Raw genomic sequence first — 16,502 nt, 5'->3', positions numbered from 1 at the left:
TGATTCTCCTTAGCGGAGTCCGACAGCTGGGCATGAACATCTTTTAGTTCAATGCACAGCTTGGTGTTGGCATCCTGGAGACCATTCTTCTCCCGCCTCACCTTTGTCAGCACGCTCTCACCAGCCTTTAGCTGGCGTAGGAGTTGTTGCTTTTCCGGATCTAATCCGGCGCCATCTGCAATTTCATTTGTCAGATTTGCACACACGCCGCACTTCACACAATACTTATCTTTTTGAAGCATATATTACCAGAGGGGGTCTCCTTGGGCTCCCCTGTCGCGGCTAGTGCGGCCTCAAGTTGGGCTTTGCACTCTTCTAGCTCCTGGGACAGTTGGGTATTCTTCTCTGAAAGAACCTGCATATTACATGATCCTTAAATCAGTTATTCTAACTGTTTCAAGTCTTGGGGGCTACTGATATACATAACCATCAAATTTTCTCACTCGTATGTCTTTCACATACTGCTCCATGGCTCTGGCTAGACCATTTTGAGCGGCACGGAGGTACGCGTCTCCCGAATTGAAGGCATCCAATGCCTCTGGGGAGAAACAAACGTCGCGAAGAACTGTCCGGCGACGCCTGTGGTTCATGGCACTCTCCACCTCAGAATTGGTGGCAGACAGCCTGTCTGCATCCTCTGTTGGAGGAGCGTCTGGTGCGCGCCTCGTGTTCGCCTCCGCCTCCGGACCAGGCTTTGGAGCCTGGCTGGTGGAGGCGCGATTGGCAGCCTCTCCGGATATAGTCCGGCGAGGTCTCTTTGTCCTGAAGAGAGCACGAGTGTTAATATGCCTTGAAGGAATAACACCAGGGGATGAGATGGCGCGTTATACCTTTGCGCCGGCGTCTCAGTCTAGACCGCACTTCTTTTCAGCCCCTGGGGCCTTGCGACCCCTCGTTGGCTAGTCGCCGCAGGCTCGGCCTTCTGCCTCAAGGACCTCCTCTGCAAAGCGCGGTTGTTATACGGTAATCGAAAACACGCGAGGACGGGTCCCTTTTCGAAGTGCTGGGATTTCGGTCTCAGTTACCTGGGAGGCTGGGAGTAGCCCTGGGTAATCGGCCGTAATGGCCACCAAGGCGTTGTCCTTGCTCAATTGATGAAACACCCCATCAATTAGCTCCACAGATAAGTCCGGATCCTCTTGGGAGGATGGGTCGAGGGACCGTCTCGGATCCTCGGGTTGTGGAGGGGGGCTGTTTATTTCTTTAATAGCCTGGCGCAGTTCCTGCGTTGAAGTCGTTAGACTATATATTTAACAATAGGAATACAAAACGGATGGACAAGTAAAAGTGTCCACTTACCCAGCTTGGAGGATTATACATTGTAAATCCACCTTGAGGGTTGACGCAGAGAAATTCCTCCTCTTCTCCCTTGTACAAAGCGGACAAGATCTTTATTAGAGCGGCAGCCGAGTCCGGCCCCTTACGTCCGGGACGGGTGGCGTCGTCCTCCCCGTTGAAGTCCCACATAGGGTGGCCTCTATATTGAAGCGGCTGCACCCCCCCGCATGATGCATGCGGCCATGACTCCGATCATGGTTAGTCCGGAATGAGCTAATAATCTTATCCGGCCAATCAGGTGAAGGACGTCCTTGTCACATTCCCTCTGAGGGCTCCGTGGACGCCAGCTTAGGCGCTTCTTCAGGGGAGCATTGTCGAACTCAGGGAGGCCGATCCGAACAGGATCCGGCAACGGGACGTCCTCTATATAAAACCATTCCGAAGGCCAATTCTCGGACGCCTTCTTTGGGGTTCCGGATAAATATTCGGTCCCGGCGATGCGCCACACTTCGGCTCCGCCCACTTGATATATTGACCCCTCCTGAGAACGGGGCACCAGGCAGAATAGCCTCTTCCACAACATGAAATGAGCCTCAACACCCAAAAACAGCTCGCAAAGGGCTACGAAGCCCGCGATGTGCAATATGGAGGCAGGCGTGAGGTTGTGCAGCTGGAGACCAAAGAACTCCAAGAGCCCCCGGAGAAACGGATGAATTGGAAATCCGAGCCCTCTTATTAAATAAGGGACGAGACATACCCGCTCTCCTTTGGAGGGATTGGGGGCGCTCTCCGCTTGCTCTCCGCCATTATAGGTGGCAAGTCCGGCTCGAACCGAGACCATATAGGCCGGGGGGAGAAATCCCTTGGTCTGGAGCGTCACTAGCTCGCTGTGCGGGATGGAGCATCTCTCCCAATCTCCAGGCTTAGGACTGGAAGGGCGAGCGGAGGAGTTGCGACGGCTGGCCATGGTGGAATAGCCCTTTGTCGGATGCACTCTGATGAATACTCGCGGAGGGGAGAAGGTGTGGTTTGGATCTAAATCCTCGTCCCTTTAAATAGGCGGCTCATTTACGCGGCTAGGGGTGTGAATGTAAAAACACCCAGACTTTTCGTATTCGTTTGACACGTGGAAGACGGCCATTATTGGGCGTAGAAGCCAAGGAGCACTACATTCACAAGAAACCGGACATTATTCAACAAGTACACGGAATTTGGAGGAGGACCCGCCTTGCAATGCCGAAGACAATTTGCGCACCGGACTCGTCGTCATTGAACCCTGGTTCGGGGGCTACTGAGGGAGTCCTGGATTAGGGGGTATCCGGATAGCCGGACTATACCTTCAGCCGGACTCCTGGACTATGAAGATACAAGATTGAAGACTTCGTCCCGTGTCCGGATGGGACTTTCCTTGGTGTGGAAGGCAAGCTTGGCAATACAGATATGTAGATCTCCTACCATTGTAACCGACTCTGTGTAACCCTAGCCCTCTCCGGTGTCTATATAAACCGGAGGGTTTTAGTCCGTAGGGGACAACAATAATCATACCATAGGCTAGCTTCTAGGGTTTAGCCTCCTTGATCTCGTGGTAGATGTACTCTTGTACTACCCATATCATCAATATTAATCAAGTAGGACGTAGGGTTTTACCTCCATCGAGAGGGCCCGAACCTAGGTAAAAACATCGTGTCCCTTGTCTCCTGTTACCACCCGCCTAGACGCACAGTTCGGGCCCCCCTACCCGAGATCCGCCGGTTTTAACACCGACAGGTATCAAATGCATTGTCCTAGGTGTAATCTGTAACAGTAAAAGTTGCTCCGCATACAGTCTTGGCGGTGAAATCCTTAAACCCATAACCGAAAAGGCGATTTAAAACGCTTGCCAGGCACGTATTTATGGGAAATTCAAATGCTTGGAACAACCGAGGAGCATACCCACCACCAACTCTAACATGTGCTAATAAAAGCTCCATCGAGACAAGGGGCCTCTCCAAAGCATCTCGAATCAAGCATTGATCGACGACGGTCCTTACGTGCCACTGGTCGTGCCGTCGTCGACAACAATACCACTAGTAGCAGCAGGGAGCACGTTAAAGACCATCACACGATCACACTACTCGACAAAATGTATATGAACTCTTATGGGGAAGGTTGCCGAGCGGACCGAACCATGGTGCGGGTGGTTTACTTCCAAGGGAAGTAAGATGGCTTTGATTGACTCTAATCTCTCTAGCCTTCCCATATATATGATGGGGTTGTATATCTTACAGTAGGGTGTGCATAGCTCGTTTAGTAAAGACCTCTCTCGTTTCTTCTGGCATGCAATGAACATTGGATAGAAATGCCATATGGTGAAGTGGGGCGACATTTGCTTGACAAGGGACCTAAAGGGTTGGGCATCCTTGGCTCCCGTCAAATGATCATGGCCCTGATGCTTAGGTGGGTCTGGCGTATCATCCCAGGGGAGGGAGACTTTGGTTGCAGCTTCTTCAGGCAAAGTACCTTTGGGGCTTGCCGCTTCTTTTGTGCGCATTCTCGGAGGTTTGCCAATTTTGAAGTTAATCCATAACATAAAACATGAGATTCTCCTGGGGTTGTCCTTTCCTGTCAGCAATGTCTAGGGTGTCATGTTTTGGCTAAACCAATGGGTCTACGGACCCCCGTTATGCACGGGGTTTCCATACCTATTTGCCATTTGCATGGATCTGTTGCTCTTGGTCCGCGCGACAGTTCAAAATGGTCAATGGAACATCTTGTTTCGTCGCTCTTTTGGGCCTGTGGAGGTGTTGGAGTGGGCTAACTTGCGAGCAGCCGTCCAACCGTTGCTCACAGGTTCCCCGGACACCGCATCTGAGAGCCCAACCCCCTTGGGTGAGTTCTCTTTTGCCTCCGCCTACCACGAGTTGTGCCTTAGGATGACTATTACTTGGCTTGCACCCCTATGGAAGGTGCCACTACCCTTGAATATCAAAAATTTTGTGTGGCAATTGTTGAGGGATCGCCTTTCATCGGGGCCAGGGGACCTCAAGAGGAATGGCCTGGGTAATGGGTTATGTCCCCTTTGTGGGGTACCCGAGACGGAGACCACATCCTCTTATCTTTCTCGGCGACTCGCGCGCTTTGGAGTTTTGTCCGGTATGCACTCGGGCCTAGCCAGATTCCTCCAGACCATTGTGACTTTACTAAAGACTCTGTGCCACCCCCAAGATGACGGTGGCGTGTGGTTCCGATTCTTCCATCCGATGCTGGGTTAGCGGGGTGTGATCCTCTCTAGACCACCTCGTTCCTATACGACACCTCTTCCCTCTGCGGGGTGTTGTTGGATGGCGACCAGACGACATAACGTTCAAGGCTCACCTTGCTTGGTAAGATGAAGATGGAAGATGAGACCCGAGGGAAACCCCTAGCCCAGTTCCTTCTGGTGCAGATGGTGGCGGCGCAATTGGCCTCACGACCCTTCTCGAAGGCATCATCTTGGGGTATGCTTGTGGGTGGAGCTTGGTGTGGGACGTTGGTCGTGGTGGTGTGGCCGGATGGGTCAATGATGGTATGTGTTTGTTTTTTGCTAGTGTTCTTGATGTCGTCCCTGCTGCTGTGCATGCTCAAGACATCCCATGGCTGTCGTTGTGGTGCGGCGAGCTTCGTCCTCTTGTCGTCATCTTGGTTCATCTTTGCTCAATGATGTCGCAAGATGCCTCCCCAACTTGCTAATCGTTCCCGAATTTTCATGGCGGAGCTGCCGTTCAAGGTTCGTGCTTGTCACTCGTTGGTTGTGGATGCTCCTCTGTTGCGCCATGGTGTTCGGTACGCATGCCGGTGCGGTGTGATATGCTGCTTGCCAAGTGTCGGTATTGTGACCCCTTGACGACTCCCCTCATCTACTTGTGCCTCTCGTTGTGATGTCATTGGTCTGCTAGCTAGGTGTGCCTTGTCTGGGCGTCCTCTTTTTTTTCTCTTCTTGTTTTACCCTCTCTTGTTTGGTTTTTAACCCGGTTTTCCTCATAAACAGGGTCAACTTGTTCAGGTTTTTGATCCGTTCTTCCTTATAGACTGGATCAATCTCATGGCATTATGGCCATGTTGAAATATATTCAGGTGGGGAGCCTTTTCCCCCTGGTGAACATTTGGAAAAAAAACCTAATCGCTTTGGGCCTTGGCGCTCTTGTGTCTGGCTCAGACGGCGTTCATTGAGATCGTGTGTGGGTGTCCTAGTCCCTACCTCCAAGCTCTAGTGTCCTTTTCTTTTTTTGTTTTGTTCTTGGGTGCTCACTCGGTTTTTCCTAATTAATCGGGTAATGTTAGGTTCTTTGGATCCGGTTGTCCTTATGAACTAGATCATCTCTATTCTTCTTACTGAAATGCAGGAACCCCCTGCCCTCGTATGAGGTTCTTTGCAAAAAAATAGAATACAAAGGCACGGATCCCAACAGTTAAAATAAATATGGCGAGATAGCACGCATCAGGGGTCGCCGTGTGCAAGACGTCCTAACTCCTATACAGTACATAATATATAGCCTGTGAGCTATTTGATTAAGAGGAAACCCTTTTCTTGTCCAGGGACACATTACATTCTTACAACTATTTGTCCACGGTTGCGCGCTGGGTGCCCTTAATTACAACTATTTGGTTTCTTTTCTTGTACCATGTCGGCGAGCTTCTTTCTCCGTTGGAGACTAGAGCGGGAATTGGGCCCATCACGAAGGCGGAACATGTCGCGCCAGCTGGGGGCTGGGTGCGTTTGGCCTTCTTGGCCCCATATTTTGACTAGATTCTCACAGGTCCGCCGGTACAATCTGCTCTGGGCAAGGCCTGGTAACATGTAGGGACGTTCCACCAGGAGGAACATCATGTAGTTGGACAACACCCTCACCGGCTCATACAATGCTTGGCCTTCCATGGTTCCCAACCCAGTGTGCTTGTCGTTGAGGAGGTAGAGGTCGGTGGCGATGTGCCAGATAATGATGCCCTCTTGAAACTCAACGCCAAGTAGTAGTAGGTTGTCTTTGAGCTTTTCGTACAGATTCCTCCATTTCGTCTGGATTGCATACTCACCCCATTTTTTCCTGACAATGCCTTGGGTGCTCACTTGGCCCTCCCTGACTAATTCATGAATGTAGTGCCTCAATTCCTCCTTCAGGTCCTCTGAAATCCTGGCGGTCTGTGAGTGATGCTCCCTGTTCCACCACTCCTCCAGTCCCAGCATCATGGCAAATCTACCGGGCAGAGGACTGTTCCTTTTGCTGGGACGGCTGCACAAATGCAACATGTTATATTGCCCCACAGTACCTGACCACCTCCTTGCCGGCCTCAAGCACCCACTAACTCTCATGACCTTTATGAGCCGGTGAAGAGATACTATCCAACGGCGAAGCCGATCCCATCTCCCCCTGCAGAGAAATGCATGTTTCAGGAAATTCCATCTTGTGGCACACAGGAAGGGGAGTGTCCAACTAGACCCAAGTGCACTCAGCAGGGATCTTATCTCCAGGAGTAACGCACCACCCAGTAAGATGTAGGTGATAGCAACATCTACTCTGCTGTTACCATCTTTGCCACTGAACTGGAAGAACAACAGCGCTGCTGCAGCAGCCGGCTGGTGAGGCAATACAGACACAGTAACCAAATGAGGTGTGCACCACGCCTGCCTTTGTGTATAGGATGTCGTAGAGCAGTGACAGCTCCAACTCCATCACCACATACCACTGTTCATGTGTGAGGTGGTCAAGAACTTTGATTTCAGGGTTGGCCGGGTCCCTGTCCTCTGACGATTCAACTATTGCGCGCTTGCAGAACTGAAACAGGGAATGAGCATGCCACATGAGGAATTCTTCTTCATCGACACTACCCTTCCATCCACCTTGTGGGAGCTCATACTCACATTCTTACAACTATTTGTCCACGGTTGCGCGCTGGGTGCCCTTAATTACAACTATTTGGTTTCTTTTCTTGTACCATGTCGGCGAGCTTCTTTCTCCGTTGGAGACTAGAGCGGGAATTGGGCCCATCACGAAGGCGGAACATGTCGCGCCAGCTGGGGGCTGGGTGCGTTTGGCCTTCTTGGCCCCATATTTTGACTAGATTCTCACAGGTCCGCCGGTACAATCTGCTCTGGGCAAGGCCTGGTAACATGTAGGGACGTTCCACCAGGAGGAACATCATGTAGTTGGACAACACCCTCACCGGCTCATACAATGCTTGGCCTTCCATGGTTCCCAACCCAGTGTGCTTGTCGTTGAGGAGGTAGAGGTCGGTGGCGATGTGCCAGATAATGATGCCCTCTTGGAACTCAACGCCTAGCAGGTTGCCTGTGAGCTTTTTGTACAGCTTCCTACATTTCGACTGGATTGCATACTCACCCCATTTTTTCCTGACAATGCCTTGGGTGCTCACTTCGCCATTCCTGACTAATTTATGAATGTAGTGCCTCAATTTCTCCTTCAGGTACTCTGAAATCCTGGCGGTCTGTGAGTGATGCTCCCTGTTCCACCACTCCTCGAATCCCAGCATCATGGCAAATCTACCGGGCAGAGGACTGTTCCTTTTGCTGGGACGGCTGCACAAATGCAACATGTTATATTGCCCCACAGTACCTGACCACCTCCTTGCCGGCCTCAAGCACCCACTAACTCTCATGACCTTTATGAGCCGGTGAAGAGATACTATCCAACGGCGAAGCCGATCCCATCTCCCCCTGCAGAGAAATGCATGTTTCAGGAAATTCCATCTTGTGGCACACAGGAAGGGGAGTGTCCAACTAGACCCAAGTGCACTCAGCAGGGATCTTATCTCCAGGAGTAACGCACCACCCAGTAAGATGTAGGTGATAGCAACATCTACTCTGCTGTTACCATCTTTGCCACTGAACTGGAAGAACAACAGCGCTGCTGCAGCAGCGGCTGGTGAGGCAATACAGACACAGTAACCAAATGAGGTGTGCACCACGCCTGCCTTTGTGTACAGGATGTCGTAGAGCAGTGACAGCTCCAACTCCATCACCACATACCACTGTTCATGTGTGAGGTGGTGAAGAACTTTGATTTCAGGGTTGGCCGGGTCCCTGTCCTCTGACGATTCAACTATTGCGCGCTTGCAGAACTGAAACAGGGAATGAGCATGCCACATGAGGAATTCTTCTTCATCGACACTACCCTTGCATCCACCTTGTGGGAGCTCATACTCAAGGTAAAGAAGGTCACATCTGGAAGGTGGTTTCTTCTTGAGGGAGCCCCGGATGATGTCCATGTTGCCGCACCTGAGCGCCCATGTCCTCTCGCCATATTTGACAACACCGACGACGAACATCAAGATGGCGGCGAGAAGGAGCATGTCTTGAGTGCCGATGTAATGCTTGTAGAGGACGTAGGAAGCTCCCAGCACCTGCAAACCGAGATTAAGTAGGTGTCGCAGCCACAACATGTTGTCTTCGAGCGAGTAGGCGGTGATGTTGTCCGGGCCGCCAAGGTGCAGCAAGAGAAACGGCGCCCAGAACGCAACCAGGCGATGCTCGCGGGGTGTGGCACCGTCGAATGAGAGGTGGCCGAGAGCATATATCGCGGTGGCGTCGGCGAGCTGGTACGCCAGCCAGAGCATGAACCTGAACGTACGCCAGGATGTGCCACGCCGCCGGATCCCCGCTAACAGGACGAGGGCAACCTGCAGAGTTAGGCTCGTCAGCACCAGGCTCTGAACCGCCCACGCATTCCAGAAGTCTATAGGCCCTCCAGCCATTGCTCTTGTCCTGCACGCTTAAAAATATAGAAATTATCTAGAAATTCCCACAATAATCAGAAAGATCTGACCTTCAATTTAACTAGTTGAATGATCACAGACGATGGTTTAGTTGCTAGTTGCTACTATGTTATAAATTTTGCGATACAAACATGACCTCTCCAGTAAGGTCAAATACGATGTAAGTTCGTTCTCAGTATTATCATCCAAACACTGTTACAAATAATGGTGTGCAATGGTCTTTCGAACTTTAAACTAACTAAGAAAAATAGCAGGAAGTAGTACAACCACTAGGTAAGCAAATTATTTGTGGATATGGAAGAGGATAAATAAATGGTCATAGAGCCGTATTTCATCCTTTCTTGGGTTCCAATGTCAGAACACAAGTTTCAAAAGAACATATACAAACTGCAAATTAGAAGGCCGACTGATTCCAAAAGTGTTGAGCAGTTTAAAATGGATTGAGCAGTTTCAAAAAAATATTTATGTAAATAATCCATGCCTTAACATTAATTGGACAATTTTTTTATCACAACATATTCATTTATATCTTTGCGAGGATTTTATAAAACATTTACACATAAGTAAAACTATATTTTTATCAACAATTCATATCCTAATATTAATTGTACAAATTATTTATTGTTTATTGCGTAAAATAAAAATAAACAAAAAGTGACCTATGGAAGGCTCGAACCCAATACCAACCTGGTAAACCTACACGCGCTAGCCAATATATACATTCCAGCCCCTACCGCCAAGGACTATGGCGGTAGGGTATTTTCAACCTCAAACGACCCGTGACGGCGCAATCAAATCCTACCGCCATAGTCCTCGGCGGTAGGCTGTGTTACCCTACCACGAAGGACGATGGCGGTAGGAAAAGGGTCAGATCACGAAATTTTTTCAGATCGAGGTCAGATCGCGCTAAAGTTTACAAAAAAGGTCAAAACAGTGAATTCGGCCGTCAAGTGCCATGTCAAGACCAACGCAGAGCTAGGCAACAAGGAGTACCAAAGAATCAAGAAATTAAGAACACTGAAAATAGTGAGGAATCACATGTGAACGTGCGCGCTGGATGCGTCTGTCAGGCCAACTAATCATTTGTAAGGAAAAGACGAACTAGGTGGATAAATACAGTCTCAAGCATGTGCCTCCATTATTTCTCATGAGTTCTTTTTCATGGTTGAGACCATGCAGTGCACAGGCTGCATTCAATCAACCAACAATACTATACTCCAAGAGCATGTCATGGCATAGGAGGTAGTTAACAGCCTGGCCAGTCCAAGCCACAGCATGAAGGCAACGAGCGTGAATCCTGGAGCAGGAGCAACTAACAGAGAATTAAGGATTGATTCCTGTTGAGAGGCCCTGAACACGTGAAGAAAATCGGTGGGAACTAATGAATTTACCAGTGTTTTCACTACTAGTACTAAAATGTATGCTCGTACAAGTGCATATATACAATCGATATCGAAATGGATATATACCTGTGACAGGCCAAAATAAATGGCATAGACAATCGATATCAAAATGCATATATATAAGTCAGTGAAATGTGACAGTGGCAATACCTGTAGCAGCAGCACCAGTGCTAGCTGTACCGAAGTGCAAGCCGGAAGCAGCAGAGAGGGCAGTGCTTGGCTGGAACTTAAATACCAGAATTCGAAATTGGAAGAGTATGTACCCTTTTTTCTTTATATTACAAAACAAACTAAAGCAAGGGATGCGTATGGAAGAAAACAACTACTTTTGAGCCTTCAAACATACTTAATTAAAAGTAATGTCATAGTGGCTTAATTAATTAAGACATGCACCAGCCACTCACTGTTGCTACATATCTACCTACTCAGTAGCGAAGATAGGCCCTAAAGCACTTGGTTAAGAAGTATAGCAAGAGCACACCTTGGTTTGCATCGGAGTCTATGTCTCATGGGAAATATAATCTCATCTGCGAAATCCTTCCTGTGTCCCTCCAAAGAAAAACCACTGCAGTGTATTATAGTATCTCTAGAATTTTGTACCTCTAGTTTCAGAGTTTCACCACCAAATACTCAGAATTCACACCAGCAAAAAACGATAAAAATTAGGAATCTGCCATCAGAAATTAACTCTCAATGAAGAACTATGTCCTTCTCCAGTTTTTTTTTCCCAATCCAGTTCCTGTTGGCAATTTCTGTTTCCAACAGAAGGGCCCAACCAACACTACGTATTCGTGGAAATATAATTATCCACTCTGGGGCGGCTATGGTTTGGATATAATTAGTAATCATGATTGTCATAAGGTCTTGTCATAAACATTTGTTGTTACTGAGACCATGCGATGCAAGTACCAACCAACAATATTATAAGTCTAATCTTTAAGGTCCTATCCAATCAGCTAATACTTCAATTCTAGATCATAAAATGCATGCCTTACGAGGTGGATGGCACTACAAAGTGGAGTGTAGCAGGTATGCCTAGTGCAGAGCTTTCCTTTGTTTGTTTTTTCTCTCGAAAGAATATCACAAAAAAAGGCGTACATGTGCATGCCTGCCTGGATGGATGCCACGAAAATGTATTGACAAGTTGCTAGGCTGAAACTACCAATGTGCTGGGTTAAACTTGCAGATTAGAGACCACATTTGCATTTCCAAGTTTCAATTAGATTAAAGGAAGTGCTACATGTAGAAGATCCGCCCCTGCTTCGATCTGTCCCGATCCGTGCTGGCGCCGATCCTTGCGCCCCTATGGCCGGCCTGGCGGATCTGGCGTGCGGGTGAGGTTCCGGGGGAGACCCCTGGCTGGCGCGGCAGCCTCCCCAAAGTCGACGCCTTTGGCGCCGATCCCCTTCCTGAAGGCTTTGAGCTGGATCCTCTCCCTTCCGCCTCCTCCTCGAGCTATGGCGAAAGCTTTTGTTCCCCTGGTCTGGGCGTCGACGGCACCCTGGTGTCGTGCTCCTTCTTGAAGGCGGCGGCTGGGAACAACTCTTGGTGGCGGGGCTGCTGGTGGCGTGGTGGCGGTGCGCTTCGGCCTTCTACTTGGTGCCGCGCCTTGCTTCGCGGGACCAGCGGACGGTTTCTTTGGTGGAGCGGTGCTTCATCCATACATTGATGGCGACGGATCTTGACGGCGTGGCGCAGTGCAGATTCGGAGTTCGATGTGGGAGGATGGACTCACGCAGGAGGACGACGCTGTCTGGCGTCGTGGTGACGTCGATGGCATGGTAGATGCAACAGTACAGCTCTAAAGATGGACTCGTGGCAGGTGGCTGCGGCGGCCTCATACCCGGCAGGCGTCCTGGTTGAGAAGTGCGCCGGACTGGTAGGTGCCCCATACCAGGCAGGCGTCCTGGTTGGGACCTCAGATCTTAGATGTTTAGGTTTGGCTGCGATGTCTGTTTGGTATTAGGCCCAGACTATCAGCGCCCCCTCATCATTTGGATAGGCGTAGCGACAGTTGTTGCTTAGACGGTGGCTTTAGTCTTGCTGTTGTATTACCTTGTAAGGTCTTGTGAGAATAATTAATAAAGTGACCGTATGCATCGCCCAGATGCAGAGGCCGGGGGTCATCCTCCTTTTCTAAAAAAAAAAAAGGAAGTGCTACATACACAGCAAGATCCCGGGTAAGCTTCCCGGAATGATTACTTTTTTGTGTGAAAATACATAAACTGAAACCAGTTCAGATTCAAATACCGAAATCATGATTGCCATGAGCATTTGCTATTATTGAGACCATGCAAGGACCAACCAACAATATTATATATGTGTTTAATATTTAAGGTTGTATCCAATCAACCAATGCTTTATTAGATCATGTGGCACCTGCTTTATGAGGAGGTGGATGGCACTACAAACTTGAGCAGCAGCCGTGGCAAGTGCAGAGCTTTTGTCAGGATCTGAACCTGAAAAACCTGATGAAATCAACAGTTAACTCCAAAGAATGAAAGCTGCAGCTCGCTTTGTTACAGCGCCGACTAGGTGACTACTTGCTGTTTCGTGTCGCGAGGCAGTCTCACTAGGAATGTGGATCCTACATCTGACGGCTAACGGTTTTCTAAACATTAACTTTCCAACAATAGCTTTGTTGCACTAAAGCCATGGTTTGGGAGCAGCACTGGGCATCTATCCTTGTATTCGTTTACATCCTGGCCGCCCCTTGTCATGGTTGGGCCTCAACTTTGCTCTGTAATCTAATCAATCTCAGTAAAATCACTCCCAAACTTATATATTTTATCTGTGTTATTGTATGAATCCTGCAACTAGGCTCTTAAATTTAGTTGCGAAAATACAGAAACCGGAACCAGTTTAGATTCAAAAACCGAAAAAGGAGAACTCACAGGGAGCACCAGCCTTCGCGCCTCCCCTCCCTTCATGTGCCGCGCTGCTACAACGACTGTCGTCAGCTGACCACAGGCTACGCGGAGCACGCCGTCGCCATGGGTAGGTCTCCCTGCAGCCTCAAGCAAGAGCAGTAGAGCGCCTTGTGGTTGGAGGAAGAAACACGTCTTCCCAAGAAAGAACAAACTAGATTGAGGATCGGTTCTTACCACTGACAGCAGTCACTGAATGCTGGGTCCCACAGAAATACTTCTTACTTCCAAAAACATGTGCATGTTTGACTTGTCACCGTCTCTAAAGTTACTTGACACAATGTATGTAGAACCCGAAAGGCCTCACTATTGAAGTTGGTCTGCCTCTTGGTTTCGTTTTTCCTTTTCCGATGTGGATGCAGACTTGATTTCAAACTTTGTGGTCATCTGCGGTCTATTTTGTCAAAAAGTAAAAATAAATAAACAATGCATCGACCGTCGATATCAGGATAACCTTCAGTACTATCAGGATATCTTTGCCTCGTCCTGTGGTATCATGGAAATTGGAAAAAATTAGGTGGACAAATGGAAATAATAAAAGAAACTTGCATGCTTTCTCAATGGTCAGTACACATGACTAAAACAACAGACGTACCTGGCTAATATCCCCAACCCGAAGAACTTCCCAAATTCTGGCCCGTACAGTTTGCCTAGTTGCTTATTACTTACAGCTGGGATATAAAAAATAACAGTGAAATTTGTACTATTTCAGAGCTGTCTCAGGCTCTCATCTCACAACCTGTACCTACTCTGATTAATTCTCTTCAAGTTTCTGCGAACCATGAACCATGCATGAGCTTCGAGTGTTGGATAAAAGACTAGACAATTTAATCAGCCACTACTCTTCAGAAAACGCTTGTTACTTGCGACCATCCGACGTGGCCTCTGTACCTCACAGTGAACGATGTAGCTGTAGTGAGGCGGCAGGTGGATGTCCATGCATGGACCTTGAATTTCCCTCGAAGCCTCACAGTTCCAAAGAGAAGATCTTGTGCGCTCATCATACCTAGAGCTTCAGGTTCAGTTTCAGCAGAACATGTCTCGTAGTCAAGAAACAACACCACACATTCAGAAGAACTTTTATTCACCCTCCTGAGATATGTTGGCTCCACCATCTGCCAAGGATGAGTGAAACGATCCCCATACACTGAGATGTTTGTCTTCTTCAAATTCCTGAGGGCTGCAAGGGTCATGCTCCAGAAATGGGGGTTCAAATTTGCTTTCAGTATTCCATTGATGATGTTTGCAGACATGAAGCACCCACTCGTCAAATTGGCCATCTCCATGGCCATTAATACCGAAAAAGGCTTTCGCCCCGCTTTATAAATAAAGCAAACCGCCACAGAGCACACATACAAGGACTAGTTCACACGCACCCAAGTCTCACAAACACGAAGAAGGTTCTGCTGAGGGCACAACTCAACAAGCCCGAAAAAGAAACAAAACGAAAAGGGCGGGGGCGCCCAACAACCGACTAGTCGGGTTCCGGCGGTGGCGGCGGGGGCGGCGGAGACAGGCGGACAGCCATCGAGCGAAGGTCAGCGATGAAGGCTGAGATGGCGTCGCGGTCCTGGGGGCGGCTAAGCAGCCGCCAAAGCTACAAGAAACCAGACAGTTTGAAGATAGCTTCAGTAACTCGTCGAAGAGGAACGCGCTGGATCACAAGCTTATTGCGGATCGTCAGAGGGTCCAAGCGAGGACACCGTTCTCAAGCCACCTAATGTGGCGAGAAGACAAGGGGGAGGACTGGAGCTCGTCAAATAAGTCGGGGAAGTTGGTGTGACACCAATTTCCGCCCACCACATCACGGAAACAACTCCATACGAATCGCGCGGAGACGCAGGAGAAGAAGATGTGATTCGAGTCCTCGGGAACGCCGCAAAGAGGGCAGATGCCGGATCCCGGGCCATTGCGCTTGCGGACCTCAACGCCAGACGGGAGTCGGCCGCGAATCCAGTGCCACATGAAGATCCGGATTTTCAGGGGCAGGCGGATGGACCACACCGTCACAAGGGGGGAGGGGCGGAGGAGGGAGCGATGGCCTGGTATAGAGACTTGGTGGAGAATTGTCCCGAAGGTTCGAGGCGCCATCTCACCCGGTCAAGGTCACTATCCACCACCGGTTTGTGAAGAGCCACGCAGTCCAGCAACGCACGCCAGGCGGCGGATTCCGAGGGGCCAAAGGGCCTCCGAAAGGCAAGGCGCCCTAGGTCAATAAGGGCCCTCTCAACCAAGATCAGGGGTTATACCGCGATGGAGAAGAGGCCGGGGAAGCGCGCAGCGAGGGGGGGAATCTCCATCCCATCTGTCAAACCAGAACAAAGTCACCGATCCGGAGCCCACCGAGATGGAAGTCCCGATGCGAAGGACCGGGAGCAGCTGGACGATCGACTGCCAGAACTGAGAGCCACTAGATCTCTGACAAAATGCGAGGGGTTGGCCTCTCAGATATTTGTTCCGAATGATGTCAAGCCAGAGACCCCCTGGCCCTGCGAGATCCGCCAGAGCCAACGGGAAAGGAGGGCGATATTCATGCGTTTGGAGCACATGATCCCGAGGCCTCCTTGATCCCTAGGTTTGGAGATGTCAGGCCAGCTCACCATGTCGTATTTCTGTTTATTATTATCGCCGGCCCAGTAGAAGCGGGACTGAATTTTGGCAATCTCATGGTGCAGGGTCTCGTGGAGGCTGTAGAAGTTCATGAGGAACCGGAGGAGGCTGGAGAGGGATGAGTTAATGAGAATGGTCCGAGCCGCCTTTGACAGCCATCTACCCTGCCAAGGCTCGATGCGCGTCTGGAGCTTGGTCACGGTCGGGCGCAGGTCCGCGACGGTAAGCCGAGAGTCGCTAATGGGCGTTCCCAGGTAGGTTGTGGGAAAGGCACCGAGGCGGCAGTTAAGCCGGTTGGCACACTACAAGAAACCTGTTAATCTATGATGGATTTCTGGTGACATTTTCAAAATCCGTCATGGATGTCATGGTACAGCCCCCCAAGCCCGCCAAAGCCCGCTAAGCCCGCCTAACCTTTACCCATATAAAGCGCTAACCCTAACCCTCATCCTCTCTCCCTCCTCCGCAGCCCCTCCCGATTCCTCATCGCCGCCACCCACCACCTCCTCGCACCCTCCTCCCACCGCAGGCCGCCGGC

The 16,502-nt window shown here is 49.7% G+C and overlaps 1 protein-coding gene and 1 pseudogene across 1 annotated transcript; both read right to left on the bottom strand.

Moving 5' to 3' along the window:
• Window positions 1-5,761: 5,761 nt before the first annotated feature.
• Window positions 5,762-7,154, bottom strand: LOC125528826 (annotated as a pseudogene).
• A 23-nt stretch (window positions 7,155-7,177) lies between these two features.
• LOC125528825 lies at window positions 7,178-10,640 on the bottom strand. The gene is made up of 2 exons (XM_048693262.1): window positions 10,578-10,640; window positions 7,178-9,013 (listed from the first exon to the last, which is right to left on the bottom strand). The coding sequence occupies exon 2, from the start codon at window positions 9,001-9,003 to the stop codon at window positions 7,195-7,197; it is 1,809 nt and encodes a 602-aa protein (XP_048549219.1). The 5' UTR covers window positions 9,004-9,013; window positions 10,578-10,640; the 3' UTR covers window positions 7,178-7,194.
• Window positions 10,641-16,502: the final 5,862 nt, after the last annotated feature.

The sequence above is a fragment of the Triticum urartu genome, unplaced genomic scaffold (genome assembly GCF_003073215.2).
Source record: "Triticum urartu cultivar G1812 unplaced genomic scaffold, Tu2.1 TuUngrouped_contig_5142, whole genome shotgun sequence".
Classification (NCBI taxonomy): domain Eukaryota; kingdom Viridiplantae; phylum Streptophyta; class Magnoliopsida; order Poales; family Poaceae; genus Triticum; species Triticum urartu.
This window is presented reverse-complemented; position numbering and strand designations above follow the sequence as displayed.

Coding starts and splice junctions, on each gene's coding strand:
- LOC125528825 (XM_048693262.1), bottom strand. CDS start 9,003: ATGGCTGGAGGGCCTATAGACTTCTGGAATGCGTGGGCGGTTCAGAGC.